The sequence below is a fragment of the Salvelinus sp. IW2-2015 genome, linkage group LG7 (genome assembly GCF_002910315.2).
Source record: "Salvelinus sp. IW2-2015 linkage group LG7, ASM291031v2, whole genome shotgun sequence".
Taxonomy (NCBI): domain Eukaryota; kingdom Metazoa; phylum Chordata; class Actinopteri; order Salmoniformes; family Salmonidae; genus Salvelinus; species Salvelinus sp. IW2-2015.
This window is the reverse complement of record NC_036847.1, coordinates 24095592-24117596: the sequence shown is the minus strand read 5'-3', so window position 1 is coordinate 24117596 and position 22005 is coordinate 24095592. Positions and strand designations below refer to the sequence as shown.

The 22005-nt window shown below is 42.7% G+C and overlaps 3 protein-coding genes and 1 pseudogene across 3 annotated transcripts; 2 read left to right on the top strand and 2 right to left on the bottom strand.

Annotated features, from left to right (window-relative positions):
* Positions 1-27: 27 nt before the first annotated feature.
* LOC111966670 (mitochondrial import inner membrane translocase subunit Tim17-B-like) lies at positions 28-5308 on the bottom strand. Its single transcript, XM_023991538.2, has 6 exons — positions 4680-5308; positions 1861-1960; positions 1705-1768; positions 1467-1595; positions 1180-1290; positions 28-1060 (listed from the first exon to the last, which is right to left on the bottom strand). Exons 1-6 carry the CDS (start codon positions 4739-4741, stop codon positions 987-989), a joined length of 540 nt encoding a protein of 179 aa, XP_023847306.1. The 5' UTR covers positions 4742-5308; the 3' UTR covers positions 28-986.
* Positions 5309-5313: 5 nt separating this feature from the next.
* LOC111966680 (polyglutamine-binding protein 1-like) lies at positions 5314-6775 on the top strand. Its single transcript, XM_070444334.1, is given in 7 exon segments — positions 5314-5381; positions 5474-5546; positions 5548-5577; positions 5718-5847; positions 5937-6054; positions 6178-6235; positions 6324-6775. Coding segments are annotated over 7 exon segments (627 nt in total). The 5' UTR covers position 5314; the 3' UTR covers positions 6475-6775.
* Positions 6776-6943: 168 nt separating this feature from the next.
* LOC111966659 (G-patch domain and KOW motifs-containing protein) lies at positions 6944-15279 on the bottom strand. The gene is made up of 11 exons (XM_023991517.2): positions 15037-15279; positions 13164-13357; positions 12901-13040; positions 11813-11919; positions 9806-10007; positions 9398-9530; positions 8662-8839; positions 7946-8057; positions 7755-7824; positions 7537-7622; positions 6944-7370 (listed from the first exon to the last, which is right to left on the bottom strand). Exons 1-11 carry the CDS (start codon positions 15237-15239, stop codon positions 7242-7244), a joined length of 1554 nt encoding a protein of 517 aa, XP_023847285.1. The 5' UTR covers positions 15240-15279; the 3' UTR covers positions 6944-7241.
* Positions 15280-16575: 1296 nt separating this feature from the next.
* The window catches only part of LOC139028044 (membrane-associated guanylate kinase, WW and PDZ domain-containing protein 2-like), a 50533-nt pseudogene continuing 45103 nt past the window's right edge, over positions 16576-22005 (top strand).

Genomic DNA, 22005 nt, shown 5'->3' with positions numbered 1-22005 from the left:
TACGGACTTGTTCAAGAGTTTTTCCAGTCAATTACACTGTAAACATTTATTTTTCTGCATCATAAATACATTAAAACCAACAACTATTGTACAGCATTCTATACATTACAAAACATATCTTCATTGTGTCACAAAACCATCTCATTTTTCTCAACACAATAACACAGAGAGATGGAGTAAGAAAGTGCTTTGGTTCATCAACGTGGATAGATAGACCTTATAGTGCTTAGATGGCGGGAATGTCTAGTAATGCATGGCATAGTGGCAGGCATCCAATGAAGGTAGTGACATAAACAGCAGAACAAATGAGCGGTGACTGTATTTGGTCATGACATTCCATTCCAGCTATCTGAGTTTCACAAATGGAAACAAATCATTGGTGCGTTTGTGATGTGACACAGACCCTTATAAGCAATACAATTATAAAAGAAGAGAAGAAATGACAGTGCATTTTACAAGCAGGAGAAAATACATCCGTTTTGAACGGCATTGATTGTGCCATACCTGACACACTTCTGATAAAATTGAKAAAATTTCTAATCCTAAATCTTGGCATCCCATACTTGTATGCCGGTATTAATGCCTATACATTTTCAGCTACCCATTCTATTTCTGTAGCTGTGGTAATAAAGCACCAACATTCTTACAGTCACCATAAAATTACAGGTTTGGGCATAAATGTATCTGATAAAATTGTGTATTATTCGGGACTAGTCAGAAGGAACACTGGTGTACCGGTATACACAAACATATATTCATAAATAACTCAAATTAACTGTAATCTAGCCCTGAGGAATAACACTAAAGTGCATCTACATTCTTATTGCCATTGAAAGGATGGGGGCTTAGGTTAGATATTTCCATTCCCCTGAGGTTGCTGACACCTGTGTGGTCAGGTGACAGAGCGCCTCTCTCCTCTCTAGTCAGAGACTGTCACAGTATGCAGGGCTGTAGCTAGGCTCATTAGCTCCAGACCAAGTTGGGCTCTACTGGAACCCAGTCTGCTGTTGGCTGGCATCCTTCGGAGGAAGCTGGCTGGGGTCATACACAAAGGGACTCGCTGGATAGGAGAAAGAGATATAAAAAACTGATTTGTCATGTCTACTAGTTACTGCTGTGTGGTGGTTTTTCAGATGTTTTTCATTCTATAGCTAGAGTCTTTCTCTAAACATTACTTACGGTTCTGAAACTGCTGTGCTGTGTATCTGGTGAGAAGGATCCCAAAGCCCTCGATCAGGGCCAGTAGGATGCCCCCCATCATAGCTGACCCCATCATAGCCAAGGGCCCACCTGAGAAGAGCACAAAGCCAACAGTCAAGCCCTTGAGGTAATCTGACTTTGTTGGGTCGGTGGGGCAAGATGGTCAGGCAAGGGGTGGGGATGTGCTCAGATTAGAGGGTCTAGAAAAAAATTGAAATATACCAAATTTTAATTATTGTCAAATAAATGTTTGCTTCAACACTCACTGCGTGCAGCCAGGACTGCCCCAGTCATCGCTCCACTAGTTATAGAGTTCCAGGGATCCTCTTTCCCTCGAATATGGACCAGACCACAGTCGATCGTTGAGAAAAGTCCACCCCACACAGCAAAGCTACCTACAGGAACATCACACAAACTGTTAGTGAGAAATAAACAAATAGTGATGATGGGGTTTGTACTTTGTGCTGTACGAGAGAGAACTCCTGTAGAGACAGTGACCCTTACCGCCGATCTGTGGAGCTCTTATTCTCACAGCATTGGCACTACCTTTTAGTCTGTGCTGAAAGCCCTGTGCAGAGATGGAAAAAAGGATTGAATCACTGTGCTGATATTGATCTTAAAATATATTTGATATGCTCAGAGAAAGTATTTTAAACTGACCACAGGAGCGTTCCGGAAGCCCTTGATTGATTGGAATACCCCTCCGCCAATTGTCCCCATGGTGAATGCACCACCACAATCATCTACTATTCTCCAGGGACTGAGAAGTGTGTGTAAAAGACAATAATGACAGATTCAAGAGAAATCCTTTGTCGATCTATGCATAAATGTGTAGGCTTATTACTGATTTATACACACACACACTACCATAATATTTAAATAGCTAATATTATTATTAGGATACTAATTAAAAACCATTAACAAACATTTTACAAAGACCATGTATAAAAAGGCTAGTTTAAAGAGCAACTGAATGCACCGATTCTGCATGTGTTTTTCTGTTGCTCATTACGAAAAACGAGATTTCAGTCTTAGGGGTGTGGTTCGATGTGGCAGTTGCTAATGTTTGTCCCCCATGAGATACCATAGGAACAAAGCTAGTATCACTTACTCAAAATAGTCTGAACGAATCAAGACTCAAGAAAATCTGTAATTACTGTTTAGTTTTTTTCTGATAMGGTTTTATTCACGCAATTTTACATCTACCTAAAGTGTTTGCTGCAGTATTTCTCAAGTAAAAACATGGACAGTGTTGTCTTAAGTAAACACAGTCCGATCCACTGAGCTGCTGGGCAGGTCTGTGTGTTCTGCAATATGGATTGGATAAAGTGCAAAGTGCAATCACCGCAGCTGTATATATCCCGTATTGGTGGGCATTATAGAAAATAAAAAAACAACCCTAAAGTAAGTCCTGACGAACTCTTGTACACAACATTTTATAAAACTCACCGTTGAAAGATACTGACTTTATTTTATTTATTTATTTCACCTTTATTTAACCAGGTAGGCAAGTTGAGAACACGTTCTCATTTACAATTGCGACCTGGCCAAGATTAAGCAAAGCAGTTCGACACATACAACAACACATAGTTACACATGGAGTAAAACAAACATACAGTCAATAATACAGTGAAAAATAAGTCTATATACAATGTGAGCAAGTGAGGTGAGATAAGGGAGGTGAAGGCAAACAAAATATATATATAAATAAATAAAAATATAAAAAAGGCCATGGTGGCGAAGTAAATAACAAAAAATTTATTCGGCAAGGTTTTAAAAACACTGGAATGGTTGGTTTGCAGTGGAAGAATGTGCAAAGTAGAGATAGAAATAATGGGGTGCAAAGGAGCAAAATAAATAAATAAATACAGTAGGTAAAGAGGTAGTGTTTGGGCTAAATTATAGATGGGCTATGTACAGGTGCATAATCTATGAGCTGCTCTGACAGCTGGTGCTTAAAGCTAGTGAGGGAGATAAGTGTTTCCAGTTTCAGAGATTTTTGTAGTTCGTTCCAGTCATTGGCAGCAGAGAACTGGAAGGAGAGGCGGCCAAAGGAAGAATTGGTTTTTGGGGTGACCAGAGAGATATACCTGCTGGAGCGCGTGCTACAGGTAGGTGCTGCTATGGTGACCAGCGCTGAGATAAGGGGGACTTTACCTAGCAGGGTCTTGTAGATGACCTGGAGCCAGTGGGTTTGGCGACGAGTATGAAGCGAGGGCCAGCCAACGAGAGTGTACAGGTCGCAGTGGTGGTAATATATAGGCTTTGGTGACAAAACGGATGGCACTGTGATAGACTGCATCCAATTTATTGAGTAGGGTTTTGGAGGCTATTTGTAAATGACATCACCGAAGTCGAGGATTGGTAGGATGGTCAGTTTTACAAGGGTATGTTTGGCAGCATGAGTGAAGATGCTTTGTTGCGGAATAGGAAGCCAATTCTAGATTTAACTTTGATTGGAGATGTTTGATGTGAGTCTGGAAGGAGAGTTTGCAGTCTAACAGACACCTAGGTATTTGTAGTTGTCCACATATTCTAAGTCAGAGCCGTCCAGAGTAGTGATGTTGGACAGGCGGGCGGGTGCAGGCAGCGATCGGTTGAAGAGCAAGCATTTAGTTACTTGTATTTAAGAGCAATTGGAGGCCACGGAAGGAGAGTTGTATGCATTGAAGCTCGCCTGGAGGTTGTTAACACAGTGTCAAAAGAAGGGCCAGAAGTATACAGAATAGTGTCATCTGCGTAGAGGTGGATCAGAGACTCACCAGCAGCAAGAGCGACATCATTGATGTATACAGAGAAGAGAGTCGTCCAAGAATTGAACCCTGTGGCACCCCCATAGAGACTGCCAGAGGCCCGGACAACAGACCCTCCGATTTGACACACTGAACTCGATCAGAGAAGTAGTTGGTGAACCAGGCGAGGCAATCATTAGAGAAACCAAGGCTGTCGAGTCTGCCGATGAGGATGTGGTGATTGACAGAGTCAAAAGCCTTGGCCARGTCAATGAATACGGCTGCACAGTATTGTTTCTTATCGATGGCGGTTAAGATATCGTTTATGACCTTGAGCGTGGCTGAGGTGCACCCATGACCAGCTCTGAAACCAGATTGCATAGCGGAGAAGGTATGGTGAGATTCGAAATGGTCACGACCAAAATGTATATTACTTACACTTTGTYCATTTTTGGCACTGGAATAAATGTTTGACCATATGTCGTTTTCAACGAGAGAAGTCGGTTCTCGATTTCATTTCTCATTTAAAGCAAGGAGTTAAATAAAGGTTATATTTWAAAAAAGGACAAGTAAGCACCAGATCTCTCTTAAGGTTACTGCTAGCTAATTCAACCATAATTGTTGTAATAACTCAGGCATGAAAGGCATAACCATATGGGGAAGCATACTCTTTAACCATATATGTTGGCTAAAGAGAGATAGGACCAATATTGAAAACGGTTTGCTTAATTCTGAAATGTACTTTACCAAGGTTCACGGGCATATTCCTCCATGTTTGTTGTTGCTGTTCGGGCTGTGTGATGACACATTTCTGAGACGAAGGAATTGGGTTGGTTCACGTGCGTCAATTTCGCCAGTCTGAAGCGATGCTGCGTAGGTAGCTAGTTGTTTGCAATTTTGCATTGTTTCTGGTAGACACAAAACTRGATAGAGCCATAGCTGCAAAAATCAGGAGACTGCGTTTCTATATTTCCCGACTTCAAAATAGAAATGCAGATACAGCAGGCATGTTAGCACGTGAACCCCCCCCACAAATAATGACAATCCTAGTGCGTTTGTGCTGTTTCTATTATCACTGAGGGGGCTAGCTAGCTAGATTTCACTCCACATCTGAAATTAAGTAGCTAAGGACAATTTTGGCTGCAGGTAACGTTAACTATAAACCAGGTCTTTTAGTTGTATTCACATTTGATTATATTAACGTTTCCCTTAAATAACGGCTAATTTGGATTATCTGGAAACGTTAGATTGCTGGCTACAATACTGATGCTTAGACGCGAGTGAGCTAACGTTAGCTACACGTACTTAAAAAAATATATATATTGTATTTGGGGAATGACTATGTGAGTGAGGCTAGTTATAATCATTCATTTTCTCTTAGGATGCCTCTGCCCCCGGCGTTACTGGCTCGCCTCGCTAAAAGAGGGATTCTTAAGCACTCAGATGAAGGTATGGCAACAAACTGTTMCAAACAATCTCATTTATACTCACTGAAAACGTTAGCTAGCTATCTGTCATTTACCGGCACTACTTGTCTATAGATGTGGAAATCATTGCTGAGGACTACGACGACAACAATTTAGATTATGAGGCCACTGCTCGTGAGAATTTACCTCAACTGGTACAAAGTATTTGACCCTATTTGGTAAGCACTCTTTCAGATTCTCTACTAAATCTGTAAATTGTACAAAACCCATTGGGTATGGCTACTAGACAACAGCTATGATGGAGTGATTTATTTTTGCTCGTAGACTGACTAAGATTCCATGTATTTTGTATCCTCAGTGGTCTGCCATACTACTGGAATGTGGAATCTGACCTGGTTGCCTGGCTGTCCCCAACCGACCCTACATCTATGATAACCAAAGCTGCCAAGATGTTGAGGGGTAAGATGAGTCCTAGCATGACCACCCAGTAGGAGACTGTTTTATGTATTCACTCAATATTTAGGATGGATTTGATTGACATTCATTAACCCCAATATTCTGTTTTTCTGTCTTACAGCAGAAGTTGGAGAGGACAGAGAGAGAACCGGAAATGGAAAGGAATGATGGGAGGGAGAGAGACAGACGGATGCAGAGAAGAGAAGACACTGCCCCTTATAGCAAGAACAAGCGAGGAGGTAAAGATTCATAACCTTCCTCTGGAGGGATGTTGCATTTCTTGCTCAAAACAAATATTGCAAGCATAAACAAATGTAATGAATTGTATACACTTGCTAACAGATCTCTGTAAACTCTTTCAGGGAGGAAGGATGAGGAGATGGACCCAATGGATCCCAGTGCTTATTCCGATGCTCCCAAGTAAGGCCACTGACCCAACCAGTGGTCATTCATCGCCACTCTTTCCCCCCGCTCTGTATGTATCTAAGATTTATTTTCCTTCCCACAGGGGCAATTGGTCCACTGGCTTGCCCAAGCGCAATGAGGCGAAGACTGGGGCAGACACCACGGCATCAGGGCCTTTGTTCCAGCAGCGTCCGTACCCCAGCCCTGGAGCTGTACTCAGGGCCAACGCTGCCAATAAAAAGCCCCCCCAGTGATTATGATGACGACTGACCACAGGGCTTCAAACTGAGGGAAACAGAACTGTGTGCTCGTCTTCTACGTTTGGATGAAGTCTCTGAAGTTACCATTCTATTCTCAATCCATACACAGCATGGAATGTGAGACTCCTGACGAAGCTTATCCGGTGAGACGAAAACAAGTTGTCATGTGCTTCAGTACATGTATAAATATTACTCATTTTTGTATTGCTCAGATGTTACCTGCAGGCTACCTTTTTGTTTTCAATGATCATCAGATGAGTGTCATTTCTAAATAAATTACTCTTTTTGTAATTTCTTTTGACTTGAACTGGCTTTTTTCCTTTGGAGAGAGGCTTTGTGCAATGCTATTGCAGGAAACCTAGTAAATATAAAAATGGCATAATTCAGAATATTGTAGTATGGCTAACATGATTTTGCCATTAGTGTTATTGCCACATTTGAGTCGGGACAAAGCACAATAAAATGGCTTTGGACATGATTTTATTAAAAAAGGTACAATATGACAAGTTACTCAGTGTACATAGAGAATCTTGCATTTTATGACAAAGTGTAAAATGTAGACATTACATATCCACTAAGAGGACGTTGGGGCATGTTGACATCAGTGTTGTAGTGGAGGGTAAACACCGTTTACACACTTGTGCACGAGCGTTTACCCACCTAACATGGGGAAATGCATTGAAAGTACAGGGAACGTTACTTCACACATTTTTTTTTTTTTACCACTGCATCACTGGTTGAGCTGGTAAGACCAGAGGGGGTCAGTGATCTCCCCCTCCTACATAATGGCAGATGGAGTCATAGTCCAGGGTGAAGACTTTCTCCTCATATCTGTCCAGCTGCACCATGGCTCTGCTTCGGTCTCTGTCCCTCTGGAGGATGCGGCCCACCTGAAACACCACGTAATTGACAACGGACCCTTTCAAATATGTACTTAAACATTCCCAATTTTGTAGCCCTTCAATCCAATCAGTAATGAAAGCTATGAAACAGAAATCCGCATGGATATTTTACAGGCAAAATGATTACGATGAGCCAGCCAACTCATCCACTCACCTGCCCTCTGTGTTCACCGAGTACAACCATTATGTCCTCCGAGTCACTCTTTGGCACAATGGTCTCTAGCATTGTCTGTTTAACATCTACATTATCATAAAGACAAGGGCATCATTGAGTAAAAAAAATTGGTGCGTAGAGGGAATACCATTTAAAAGCATATGGGTTGGAGTGAGTAGAATGTAATTCAGCAGTAAACCGAAGACTCGTGAACTCACCATCTAAGAATCTGCCTTCCTCAGTACGACACACACAGATGTTTGGCGTCAAGACATCCTCTATTCGCATCTACAAGAAACAAACATTGGATGTTAATTAAACTGATTCTAATGATCGACAACAGAACTGTTGTGGGCTGTAAAGTGTCAATAGGCAATGATTTGTGTACTAGTGCCCCTTGTGTTAGTACCTTTGAATTGTAGTATCTTCCCCCTTTGAAAGCTTTATCTACAAAGCGAACTTTCAGGTCTCTCTGGAGCCAGGGGGGAGAAGCAGGGGGTAGCTTCGCCATAGGCTTCTCTCTGAGGAGAGAAGGAAAAGGTGATATGTGAAGATCAAGAAAAAATTACATTACAAATCTGAAGCAATCTACCCATACCTTTTCATTATTTGTTAAAAGCTGCAATATGTAACTTTTTGGGCGACCTGACCAAATTCATATAGAAATGTGAGTTATAGATCTTTCATTAATTGAAAGCAAGTCTAAGAAACGGTAGATATGTTTTATTTCTATGCTTTCAGGTCTTAAGTTTAGTTTTCGCATTATACTTTCGGTTTTGTACACCAGTTTCAAACAGCTGAAAGTACAATATTTTTGGTTTAATGAAAATACATTTCACAGTGGTTTAGATGGTACAATGATTCTCTACACAATCTATTGCTTGTTTTGTCAAACTGAAATTAGGCAAACTATTAGAATTTTAGCAACCAGGAAATGGCGGAGCGATTTCTGCATATTGCACCTTTAACAAATTAAATGGCGTGGGTAAATAATTGCTTCATATTTGTATTTCTATGAACGAGTACTATATTACAAAATAAACTAATCCAAGTCATATACGTTATCCTCTTGTATTTAATATAAATATTACACTTCCAACATCAAATATTTTCAGGATACTCCACCTGTCCTGACTTGAATCCCGATGTTTCCTTTTTCTTTGGTCTTTCCCTCCATCTCTGTCCCTCTCAGAAGATCTACCTTTCTTCCTCTCATCTTCATTATTCCTTTCTTTCTCCTTCTCTTCCCGTCTCTGCCGTTCCTTCTCTTTCTCCTTTTCTTTGTGGGCCCTGCTGAGGCGACCTGTTTTGAAGAAAGATCGTATTACAGGGGCTCCATTAAACAGTTGCATAAGCATTATCAAGTAGTCTGATCTGCATCATCGATAATAATAGTGCTGATACACATTTACCTGTTCAGCAATAACAAATAAGCCTGTGCATAAACACATGAGCACCAGTATTATTTGACTGGCATTCCTGATGTGTGAATCTCCCTCCACTTTTGGAACAGGTCTGTCTGATTACTGATAATAGAAGTAGTAACAGCATGGCTGTTTTTGGTTTAAATGGATATGGCCAGATTGCTCCTTTTCACACAGCGGCTCAAATGTCAGTTAGCTAGAGAGCTCAGCTCATCACTCAACAGACATTTTTTGCCCTTCTTGTCTGGAACCTTCCAGCTTATGTAGAGGGGGTATCTCACAATATTGCAAAGACAATAATATTGGAAATAATGACAGAAAGATAATTTCCATGACTCCCTGTTTGCTCAATTTGTCCAGTATTTTACTGAGAACAGGTTCAATGTCATTTCATAGAGCATTCACAAAAGGAAAATGATGTCAGCAGACAGACTTACTGAGGTCTTTGCAGTTTTTGTCATATTCTGTGCGGTCAACCAGTTTCAGTGCATATTGACTGATTGTCACTGTCTTGCTACCAATTGCGAGCTTGACCACTACTCGTGCATTGTCGGGATCAACCCCTTCGATCTGTAACAAGAATGGTACGGTAATGGGAGGGGTGTGAGAAGGAGGGTGAGACAAAACAGTCAATCCCTGTGAAAATGCACAAGTAGAGGGGCAATAACATTTTAGCAAAGTGAAGCTAATTGTCTTGCTCTTTTCAAATAAGGCATCAAACGAGAACAACTATGACACAGCATATTGCCTACTAGACAGTGATATACCACAATGTCATGGTCTCAGGAAATTGCTGTTGCTTTCTGTGGTTTCAGACACTCCAGACACAAAGTCAGATATCTCACCTTCCCGTAAAGGTCCTTGTGTGCTCCAGACTCAACCAGCACATGGCCTCCAGGCCCCAGGATGAGGGTCTCCTCCTTCCGCTCATCGCCTGGCTTGGGGGGCCTCCGGGGCCCACTGGGCTCCAGGTCTCTTATGGAAGAGCGATCAGCTCCCAGACCAAGACCCTTAGGCCTCAGCTGGTGCTCTATAGGCTTCACATCTCTAGAGAAAGAAAAAGAGAAAAAAAATACTGATGCAAYAAGCATGGACACTATTGACATTATAAATAAAGCAGACAGTGCAACCTGGTTCTAAAAAGGCATTAACAACAATTTATAATAAATAAATACACACACACACAGTACCAGTCAAAAGTTTAGACAATTACTCATTCCAGGGTTTCTCTTTATTTTGACTATTTTCTACATTGTAGAATAATAGTGAAGACATCCAAACTATGAAATAACACAAATGGAATCATATAGTAACCAAAAAAGTGTTAAACAAATCAAAATATATTGTACATTTGAGAATCTGCAAAGTAGTCACCCTTTGCCTTGATGACAGCTTTGCACTCTTGGCATTCTCTCAGCCATCTTAATGAGGTAGTCACCTGGAATGCATTTCAATTAACAGRTTTGCCTTGTTAAAAGTTAATTTGTGGAATTTCTTTCCTTCTTAATGCATTTGAGACAAGGTAGAGGTGGTATACAGAGGATAGCTCTATTTGTTAAAAGACGAAGTCCATATTATGGCAAAAACAGCTCAAATAAGCACAGAGAAACGACAGTCCATCATTACTTTCAGACATGAAGGTCAGTCAATCCGGAAAATGTCAAGAACTTTGAACGTTTCTTCAAGTGCAGTCGCAAAAATTATCAAGCGCTATGAGGAAACTGGCTCTCATGAGGACCGCCACAGAAAAGGAAGACCCAGAGTTACCTCTGCTGCAGAGGATAAGTTCATTAGAGTTAACTGCACTTCAGATTGCATCCCAAAAACATTTTTCACAGAGTTCAAGTAACAGACACAGCTCAACATCAACTGTTCAGAGGAGACTGTGTGAATCAGGCCTTCATGGTCGGATTTCTGCAAAGAAACCACTACTAAAGGACACCAATAAGAAGAAGACTTGCTTGGGCCAAGAAACACGAGCGATGGACATTAGACCGGTGGAAATCTGTCCTTTGGTTAGATGACCGCAGTGTCTTTGTGAGACGCAGTGTAGGTGAACGAATGATCTCCGCATGTGTGGTTCCCACTGTGAAGCCTGGAGGAGTTGGTGTGATGTGTGGGGGTGCTTTGCTGGTGACACTGTCTGCGATTTATTTACAATTCAAGGCACACTCAACCAGCATGGCCACCACAGCATTCTGCAGTGATACGCCATTCCATCTGGTTTGTGCTTAGTGGAACTATCATTTGTTTTTCAACAGGACAAACACACACCTCCAGGCTGGGTAAGGGCTATTTGATCAAGAAGGAGAGTGATGGTGCTCCATCAGATGACCTGGCCTCCACAATCACACGACCTCAACCCAATTCAGATGGTTTGGGATGAGTTGGACAGCAGAGTGAAGGAAAAGCAGCCAAGAAGTGCTCAGCATATGTGGGAACTCCTTAAAGACTGTTGGAAAAGCATTCCAGGTGAAGCTGGTTGAGAGAATACCAAGAGTGTGCAAAGCCGTCATCAAGGCAAAGGGTGGCTACTTTGAAGAATCTCAAATATATTTGGATTTGTTTAACACTTTTTTTGGTTACTACATGATTCCATATGTGTTATTTCATAGTTTGGATGTCTTCACTATTATTCTACAATGTATAAAATGGTCAAAATAAAGAAAAACCCTGGAATGAGTAGGTGTCCAAACCTTTGACTGGTAATGTATATTTTTTTATGGTTAACTCCGCATTGTTAGAAAAGGACCTATAAGTAAGCATTTCCCTGTTAGTCTACACCAGTTGTTTACGAAGCACGAGACAAATACAATTTTATTTGAAGACTGACCATGAGAGAGAATACTCACTGTTTGAAGGTCCGTCCAATTCCCTCTCCTGCCTTCCAGCCCATCCCCTTCAGCATGGCTAACCCGTACGCCTCGACAGGAACACTGTCATAGTCTGCCTCTGTGGACTGAACATACAGCAACTGATCAGAAACACATCAGTCTTGATGCAGTCCCAGAAAGGGAGAACATTTTAAATCACTCTTTACACACCCATTGGTACAGTCTAAGGCTCTGTACATCTGATTGTCATTTATGTCAGCCTGCCAGACAGTGCTTCCATAGACTGATAAATGCTTGTGTACGTCCGGACTCCATACACAATAAAAGTTGATGCCAATGTTGTTCTTATACAATCCTTTGGCTCAATGCTCACAGACTCAGCCAGTCCAGGCTGACTGATGTCACCAACCACATCACAGCAGTGTAGAGAGATGCTGCTGCCATTAATGTGGGTACTCTCTGTCCCAGTGGCCATGCTCATCAATAGCTCCCTTGTGGGCTCTGTCTACTCTAGGAGAAGCTGGGATCACTCTAATGGGGGGAGAAGCATGAAAGTGAGCCAGAGGTGGAATGAGCCAACCCCTTCCGCATTTCTACAGTCAAGACAGATGTGGGCGGTGGGAGGGGTGATGAGGAAGAGATGCACAAAGGAAGATGACTCTTGGTCTCTAGGGAGAAGGAGGGTGAGCAAGTGTCATCTAGTTCTTAAGACGCTGTCAGATCTGAAGTGTGTAAATATCCTGCGGTCAGCACTTTCACACAGTCTATGGCTTCAGTCCCAGTTAAACTGGTCAGTCCACATCCCGCTGTCATCGTACACACTCTGTTGACCTGACTTACACACACTCTTGGTAATCCATCTCGCTCACTCACTCTTATCATAACTTTCCATCGCTGTTTATGAATCAACTTCTCTCTCACGAACTGAACCAATTTTCAATCTCCCGCTGTAAAAGTTGCCTTCCCTAATTCGATTTCACACATAACATTTGCTGTGAAAACACATTGAAGTTACTTTACAGCCCAATGAGAAAAGACCTAAGACCCAAACAACAAGAATCAGGCAGTCACAGATAAGGTTTCTCTGACCTTTAACCCATACTTACAGACTCTGGTCGCAAGTCCACCTTGATGTGGTCTCCATCCTCAAACCCCTGTGGAGCCTGGTTCTGCATCAGCAGGGGGATGGTGAGGTTGGGGTCTGCCTGGTCCCCATTTTTCCACTGGTCAAGCTGCCTCTGGGATTCTGAAAGATAGATGTGACGTTGAAAGAGTGCTAACCGACTATACCCTGTGGATTCACAACATTAGGATCATTTCTCAGAGGCTTTTTTCACTGAAGTAGTAACTGAAGCTGACAAACACAAACCTTCAATAATTTCTTTGACAGCCTGTGATTCCACTGAGTCCTGCTCCTGAGAGGGGGGTTGTGTTTTGGCTTTAACCCCTCCTCCATCACCTTGCCCCTGGACCAGGCCAGCTTTGTTTTCCTGCCTGCTGCACCAGCGGTTCCTTTGGATGAGTGGAATGATCAGCTCCTTCGGCTTCTCCACAGGCTTGGTACTACGACAGACAAAAGAGACAGAGGTAGAAAGCATTTACTAACTAGACAACAATTAGCTATACAAGGGCTATGTCCCAATTATCTCTCCTTTCCCCCAGTGTGTGCCCTTGTTCACTTTCCTTCACTGATTTAATGACTGGTCTAAGAGATATTGTGGAAATTCCCACTAGCCCATGCCTAGCCCTTTTGACTGGTACTGTACATATTGCTGCAACATGACCATAAACTTGAAACACCGTAGTGGGTTCGGAACAAAGGTTCTCACAGGATAATTTATATACAGTACCTTAGCATGACTTTATCCAGTGAACACAATGCATCAAAACTCAGAAGGACACGGTCTCCTCAGTCTCAGTCTCACCACCAGGTCTGCGTTGCACCAAACGGCGTGCATCACAGACACCGGGGATCCTCAACTTCAGTTGATCCACCTCAACAATCAAACCCACCCCAGCTATCACTCCTTTCAGCGGCGCTCTGCTCTGGAGAGCGAAGCAGGACAAAGTACTTGGTTTGTGTTGCGTGGACTTAGATTTGTACGGTTTGTACCTAGCGCCCTTCTTTCTGCCTCGCATCATCTCGTCATCTGTCATTCCTCGCAATATGAAGGCCCCTCAATACCCGCTCTTTACTCTACTGCCCACCCGCCTGGTGTGGTCTGCTGGCTGTTAGCCTTGCATACTAGCTAGTAATCTCATAGCCCAGTTTTCCCTTTCTTCTGAAACGCATCAGTCTATTTTTGTGCTGAGAAATGAAGGCTATTCCATGCGAGAAATTGCCAAGAAACTCAAGATCTCGTACAACGCTGTGTACTACTCCCTTCACAGAATTGCGTAAACTGGCCCTAACCAGAATAGAAAGAGGAGTGGGAGGCCCTGGTGCACAACTGAGCAAGATGACAAGTATATTAGAGTGTCTAGTTTGAGAAACAGATGCCTCACAAATCACAAATCCTCAACATTAAATAGTACCTGCAAAACACCAGTTTCAGCATCAACAGTGAAGCGGTGACTCCGGGATGCTGGCCTTCTAGGCAGAGTTGCAAAGAAAAAGCCATATCTCAGACTAGCCAATAAGAAGAAAATATTAAGATGATATGGGGGGGAAACACAGACACTGGACAGAGGAACTCTGCCTAGAAGGCCAGCATCCCAGAATCGCCTCTTCACTGTTGACATTGAGACTGGTGTTTTGCGGGTACTATTTAATGAGGCTGGCAGTTGGTACTCCCAATCACGGCCAGGTGTGATGCAGCCTGGATTCGAACCAGGGACTGTAGTGACACCTCTTGCACTGAGATGCAGTACCTTAGACCGCTGCGCCACTCGGGAGCCCAAATGGGGGAATAGTGGTATATATTTAGGGTTAGATGGAGGTGCAATTTATCCACCCCCCCATTTCCAATTTTTGTGAACAAAATGTGCAATTCACTTTCCGAACTGTGAAAGGCAGCAATACGCAACAAAGCGTCTAGTCTGCCGGAAAACCACATGGAGAAGAAGATCGCACCAGGTTCAAACAAGTGTAGCTAATACATAGCTAACAAACTAATACATGAAGGGGCAGCAACATGTTTATTCAACACAGACTAGTAAAGTTATTAGCTACCTTGGCAACAATACGTACCTAATGGAACTGTATTTAGACACCAACGTTAGAAGAAAGCTAGATTTCTTACCTTAGCAATTCTTTCCCATCGACTCCGGTTAAATAATCTCGCTCATCTGCATCTATAGCTTCATCCCGAGTAGATTTAAATTTACTTAAAGTTTTGCTAAAACCAAAAGATATAGCCCCTGCTTTTCTATCTACTTGCTGTTGAACACTAGATGTTGAAGTATCAACATTACTGCAGTATTGTTCATGTTGCGACGACGCCATGTTTGCAATGTACGAGAGGAGACAAGAACAGAAAGCTTTGGGCAATATAGTTTTATATGCACCGACAGCGACTTGATGGATCCGTGAAGACACTACATTTCCCAAAATGCAATCGGCTAATGCCTTCGTTTTAGGGAATATTATTAGAGGCGGGTTTATTGCACATGCAAACAGTTTTTGTTGTTGTTGGCTGTAGTCTATTTTCCTTTCATATATGTTGTATTTATATTAGAATAAACTTTAACGATTTTATGTCCAACCTGAGTTAATCCAATGAAAGTTCTGTGTATGGTGCATTACTTCAACTACATCGTACTGTGTGTGTACTCATGTCAAAGTAGCCTAATGCTGAAAGACGAGCGCATCAGACAAACGAAATAAAGTGTATAATACTGTACACCACTTTCTCTAGGGGCGGTTCTTTCCCCCCATTTTCATCCCCTCCCCTCCATGCCCCACATCCCTTTTACTCATTTGCTTCATCACGGTTTTCCCCCCAGCTTTTTGTGACCGACAACATTATGCCAAACATAGCATGCAATTTTGACTTGTTCAATTGCCTCAAGCCATGGGTATCGCGCTCTGACAGCATCTCATCTGCAATTCCGTAACACCTCTGTCCAGATAAAACCAATTTCGTCGCCGTGTCTGTTCTTTACATTAATGGTCTCAACTACAGTGTAAAAATCGTTTGAAAGTCTATAACCACACTGATATATCAAAAGAAGATAAAAAGCTAAGGAATATGCCTAGAAGAAAGCAGGATATTATGAAGGTGAGCGTCAGTGTCTGGACCGGGTTCGTGTGTTATCCCGTAACAAATAAGTAATATGCCACTGTACACCTACGTCAATTCAACGTCTATTTCACGTAGAAATTACGTGGAACCAACATTGATTCAACCAGTGTGTTCCCAATGGGATAGCCCCATAATAAATTAAAACACCCATGCAATGTACCCATTATCATAATTAACAACAGCCCGGTGTATAGCCTACCAGCTCAGGCTCTTAATTTAGAGTAAACCTGTCAGATGTTTCGTCTGACAGTTTTTTTTTCGTCTGTCAGATCATCGCGGGTCTCGTGCTCAGCTGTAGAGCATCCTCGTTGTTCATGACACACAAGTCTCCACTACAGTGTCCAAATACTCTGTCTGGCGTGCACATTGGGTCTGAGTGTCTGCAGAAACTGTCGATAACAGCTGTCAATAAACGCGCGTTAGTCCGATTTCAAATAGCTTGTATTGAATTCATGTAGAATAGAAAACTATTTGGCATTTATTTTGTCATATTCAATTCAGTGACCGTTGGGGTCAAGTGTAGTTTTGGTCGGGTCAATGTATATAGACGCGTTTAAACGGCTCCTCTTTGAACGGCTAAATTGCTTGAAAAGAATGTGTGTATGTCAGCGCCAAGGCAGGTCAGTATTTTTACCTAAATATTACGTATTGTGAGAGTGTGGGCTCGTGAGACAGAGATAAGGGAGGGGAGATCGTATTGATAAAGGTATCAGTTGACTGGTCAAAGTTGACCCGTAGGCTGTAGCTTTTCATTTTGTTTAGGTACTTTAACGTTTTGTTATTACAGTATAGTCGGAATGTGATTTTTTTCACCATAAAGTACTTGTTAGGCATAGCCTAATTCTTTTCTAAGAAGTAAGTGTTATTTGTGTTTCTATAATTAAGACAGTCTCAACATGCTAAGAAATATACTTTCATTTTATTGTTGGATTCTGTTTTATACCCAAACAAAAATGTAAAAGGTAATAATGACAAAAGTGTATTATACGTTTGTCTACTGTAACAGTAGAGCATATGTTCAATGAGTGTTTACATAGATACAGCGTTGACATATTTCATGCCTACAACATCTATTGTGCTTGACAAACAGCTTGTATGTTGTTGATGAAATGATGTGTGCAGATGTCCTTTATTATCTGTAAGAAAGCCTTTGTGTTATTGTGTGTGCTTCACTGTCAATTGGTATGTAGGGTGTGTCCCTGCTTGTGAGAGCCTGACTTCACACTGAGCAATGCTTTGGGTTCTAGGAGCAGTCAAGGTTATAGTGGTATTATGAATCATTAATTAAGTCCAAGAGAATCAGAGCCATGCGGCGCTATCCCAGACACTTGTGCTTTGAGAACACTGTCCCCCATACTTTGACAAACACTGTATCCCAGAGAGACCTGATCTTTCCCTCTCATCTTCTCAAACCCCCAAGTTTACCAATTTTTATTTATTTTTTAATTACATTTTAGTCATTTTGCAGACACTCTTATCCAGAGCAACTTACAGTAGTGAGTGCATACATTTTCATTTGTACTGGTCCCCCGTGGGAATCAAACCCACAACCCTAGCATTGCAAGTGCCATGCTCTACCATCTGAGCCATACAGGACCGCAGGTCTTGAGTATTGACTTTTCAGGATCTTGTTTGTGGAATCAATCAATCAATCAAATGTATTTATAAAGCCCTTTTTACATTAGCCAATGTCACAAAGTTCTGTACAGAAACCCAGCCTAAAACCYCAAACAGCAAGCAATGCAGATGCTGAAGCTCGGTGGCTAGGAAAAACTCCCTAGAAAGGCTGGAACCTAGGAAGAAACCTAGAGAGGAACCAGGCTCTGAGGAGTGGCCAGTTCGCTTCTGGCGGTGCCGGGTGGAGATTATAACAGAACATGGCCAAGATGTTCAAACATTCATAGATGACCAGCAGGGTCAGATAATAATAAGCACAGTGGTTGTAGAGGGTGCAACAGGTCAGCACCTCAGGGGTAAATGTCAGTTGGCTTTTCATAGCTGGTCATTCAGTGTTAGAGACAGCAGGTGCGGTAGAGAGAGTCCAAAACAGCAGGTCTGGGACAAGGTAGCACGTCCAGTGAACAGGTCAGGGTTCCACAGCCGCAGGCAGAACAGTTGAAACTGGAGCAGCAGCATGACCAGGTGGACTGGGGACAGCAAGGAGTCATCAGGCCAGGAAGTCCTGAGGCATGGTCTTAGAGCTCAGGTCCTCTGAGAGAAGAGAGAAAGAGAGAGAGAGAGAAAGAGAGAAATATAGAGAGAATTAGAGGGAGCATACATAAATTCACACAGGACACCGGATAAGACAGGAGAAATACTCCAGATATAACAGACTGACCCTAGCCCCCCGACACATAAACTATTGCAGCATAAATACTGGAGGCTGAGACAGGAGTGGTCAGGAGACACTGTGGCGATACCCTCAGACAGGGCCAAACAGGCAGGATATAACCCCACCCACTTTGCCAAAGCACAGCCCCCACACCACTAGAGGGATATCTTCAGCCACCAACCTACTACCCTGAGACAAGGCGAAATATAGCCCACGAAGATATCCCCCACAGCACGAACCCGAGGGGGGCGCCAACCCGGACAGGAAGATCACGTCAGTGACTCAACCCACTCAAGTGACGCACCCCTCCTAGGAACGGCATGGAAGAGCACCAGTAAGGCAGTGACTCAGCCCCCGTAATAGGGTTAGAGGCAGAGAATCCCAGTGGAGAGAGGGGAACCGGCCAGGCAGAGACAGCAAGGGTGGTTCGTCGCTCCAGTGTCTTTCCGTTCACCTTCACACCACAGGGCCAGACTACACTCAATCATAGGACCTACTGAAGAGATGAGTCTTCAATAAAGACTTAAAGGTTGAGACCGAGTTTGTGTGTCTCTCACATGGATAGGCAGACCATTCCATAAAAATGGAGCTCTATAGGAGAAAGCCCTGCCTCCAGCTGTTTGCTTAGAAATTCTAGGGACAGTAAGGAGGCCTGCGTTTTGTGACCGTAGCGTACGTGTAGGTATGTACTGCAGGACCTTATCTCCTTCTGTTCTTCCCCCGTTTTCTATCCATTCTTTCACACAATCTTAACCAGCTGTCATTAACCTGAAATATCTTTGGCTGTTTGCCATCTGTTTTCATTTATCCACTAACATTTTTCCACTAACTAGCTAATAACGGAATAGCAGATTAAGTGGGAAGTGACATGCTCTTGTGTAGTATTAGTGTATGTCACCAGGAAGTTGTTGATTCTGTAATGATGTGCATGTTGTGCCCTTCACACTCATGCATTTTCATGACAGGGGTTTAAGGTGTGGTTAAGGAGGAGGAGGCTGCAGAGGGAAGATGTGCGTCAGTTTACCCTTGACAGGGCCGGGCTACACAGACACTCCCCCCGTCTGTGGACCGAACCTTTGCTCTCTGTTACTGCATTGGAATTCTGTAGCTGTAGCACTCACTGTCTATTGTCTCAAGTATAGCACGTCTGGCCGTACAATGTGATAGACATACTATAGCATACTTTGATTAGATAAATGTTTGCTAAGTGTGCAGATGTAAAAAAATATATACTCAAATTGGCGGACAAATTAATTTAATGACATATCAGCTTGTGAAATAACAATTGCACAGCAATAATTTTGGAAATGTCAATAAGGCCCTGAAAAGGCCCTGGTGGTGGTATCCTTGTGATCAGGTGATGCAGGGAGGGATGCGGTAGGAGTGGAGGGAGGGTCACCTTCACCCATCCCTACTGAATCAGCACAATACCACCCACCCACACACTAGAGACTCATATATATACACACTCTCTCTCGCTCTCTCTCTCTCCCCCCTCTCTCTCTCTCTCTCTCTCTCTCACGCACACATACACACTCACCAAATACCGATCGGTTTCGCCTTAAGTTACCATACTGTGACCTCGCAAAACACAGAACCACACCTCTCCTCCTCTTTATCAGTTCACTGCTTCATCAGAAAAACAGCCAGTCCTTCCTTTATTTCCTGGTCTTCCCGCTTTTTTTTTTTTACTTTCCTTTCTCCTTTTATCCCATTTTCTTTCATTCTCTCTCTCTATCTAAAAGTGAGCTATCTGCCTGGTAATGAGAGCTCATCGTTGATCTCACTGAGGAGTGATATGCTTCCCGGCAGACTTTTAAGGAATCTGTTGTTGCATTCTTCTTCCTAGGAGTACTGGACGGCTAAATAACACTGCTTACTTGCCCCATGCCATACTGTGTTCATTTGAGGTTCAACTGAACGTTCCCTACTTCACTCCTTAGGGAGCGCCCTTTACTGAGACTGCCATCTATAGACAGACAGGTGTTGTATTTGTCAGTATGTTTTCATTTTGCGTCTATCCTCAGATCTCTCCCATTCTGTACTGTGTGTTAGTCCCTAAGCACCATTGTGAGAGGAGTACAAAAAGGACGCCATGAATAGACTAGAGGTACACACTACTCTAAATTCATGGATGAGAAGAGAACATCTCTGATTGAGGATATTGAATGGAATATCTATCAGATAGACGGGTTTACAAACAAATGCATCTTACATTGGGGTTTATGTATGCCACAGGTTTGTTTGTGTGTGTGTGTRTGTGTGTGATATTGTGGTTGGGTGCGTGCCTGTGTGTGCGGTTGTGTGTGCATGCTAGCGTGCGTTTGAGACAGAGGGAGTTATTTTATGTTTTCATCCCACAGGCATTTAATCTTTTATTTTTAAATCTGCCACTGCTGTCTGTTTTGTGTTGAACACTCCTGTGCCCTAGATTTAATAGTGAGTGAGCACCCCATGTTGTTGCACAGCTAGTTTAAGTAAATATTCTGCAGGGGGGGTCAAAAGAAAGCTGCTGATCACGATGAACATTGAACCCTAGGAGAAACCCTAATTTGGATTTCCTGTCTGTTAAAGAGAGTATGGTCTTCCTGAATCCAGTTTATTAGTTACAGTGAATTTAAGGTCACTGGTTATTGTTGGCTGACCTCCAACACAGACAAGCCACAGGAGGATGGTGTAAAATTAGGAGCAGAGGACTCAGAGAAATACAGGTTAGAATGAATGAAGGAAAGGGCTTAGTGCAGTAGTAGGGGGAGATGTTGTGACAGCAGCTTAAATACTTGTACAGTGATACTTAAATAGTTTTAATGCTTATAAATGTGTGTAAATAGTTCAAAATGGAATCTCCTACCACCAGCACTTGAAAAAGTGTTTTGTCTTAGTTTCTCTTCTTTACAAGGTCTGATGTAGCTATACATCTCTTTGACATGGGTGAAGGATGACCGATAGATTGACATTAGAAGCACTGAGATACTCATCAAACCTGACAGTCTCTTCACCATGAAGACATTGTAATGTCACTACAGAGGTGATACTGGGTGAGATACCGGATGAGATACCGAGTGAGATACCGGATGAGATACCGAGTGAGATACCGGGTGAGATACCTGGTGAGTTACTGGGTGAGATACCGAGTGAGATACCAGGTGAGATACCTGGTGAGTTACTGGGTGAGATACCTGGTGAGTTACTGGGTGAGATACCGAGTGAGATACCGGGTGAGATACCTGGTGAGTTACTGGGTGAGATACCTGGTGAGTTACTGGGTGAAATACCAAGTGCGATACCGGGTGAGATACCTGGTGAGTTACTGGGTGAAATACCGAGTGAGATATCGGGTGAGATACCGGGTGAGATACCTGGTGAGTTACTGGGTGAGATACCGAGTGAGATACTGGGTGAGATACCAGGTAAGATAGCAAGAAGCACGAGGCTACTGTATCAGTACTGAGATTGGTTATCAAGACAGGCAATTGAGATAGCCTATTGCCTATGAGTTGTGCCTGGACCAATGGCTTTATAATGTACACTGAGTGTACAAAACATTAGGAACATCTTCCTAAATTTGAGTTGCAAACCCTTTTGCCCTCAGAACAGACTCAATTCGTCGGGGCATGGACTCTACAAAGTGTCTG

Bases quoted from the DNA above. Each gene is read 5' to 3' on its own strand.
- LOC111966670 (XM_023991538.2), bottom strand. From the start codon at position 4,741: ATGTGTCATCACACAGCCCGAACAGCAACAACAAACATGGAGGAATAT. The intron at 1,961-4,679 runs GTAAAGTACATT...CACACTTCTCAG, and splicing joins GAATATGCCCGTGAACCTTG to TCCCTGGAGAATAGTAGATG. The intron at 1,769-1,860 runs GTCAGTTTAAAA...ATCTCTGCACAG, and splicing joins GCTTCCGGAACGCTCCTGTG to GGCTTTCAGCACAGACTAAA.
- LOC111966659 (XM_023991517.2), bottom strand. From the start codon at position 15,239: ATGGCGTCGTCGCAACATGAACAATACTGCAGTAATGTTGATACTTCA. The intron at 13,041-13,163 runs GTTTGTGTTTGT...TCTATCTTTCAG, and splicing joins TGTCAAAGAAATTATTGAAG to AATCCCAGAGGCAGCTTGAC. The intron at 7,623-7,754 runs GTGAGTTCACGA...ATGATAATGTAG, and splicing joins GGAAGGCAGATTCTTAGATG to ATGTTAAACAGACAATGCTA.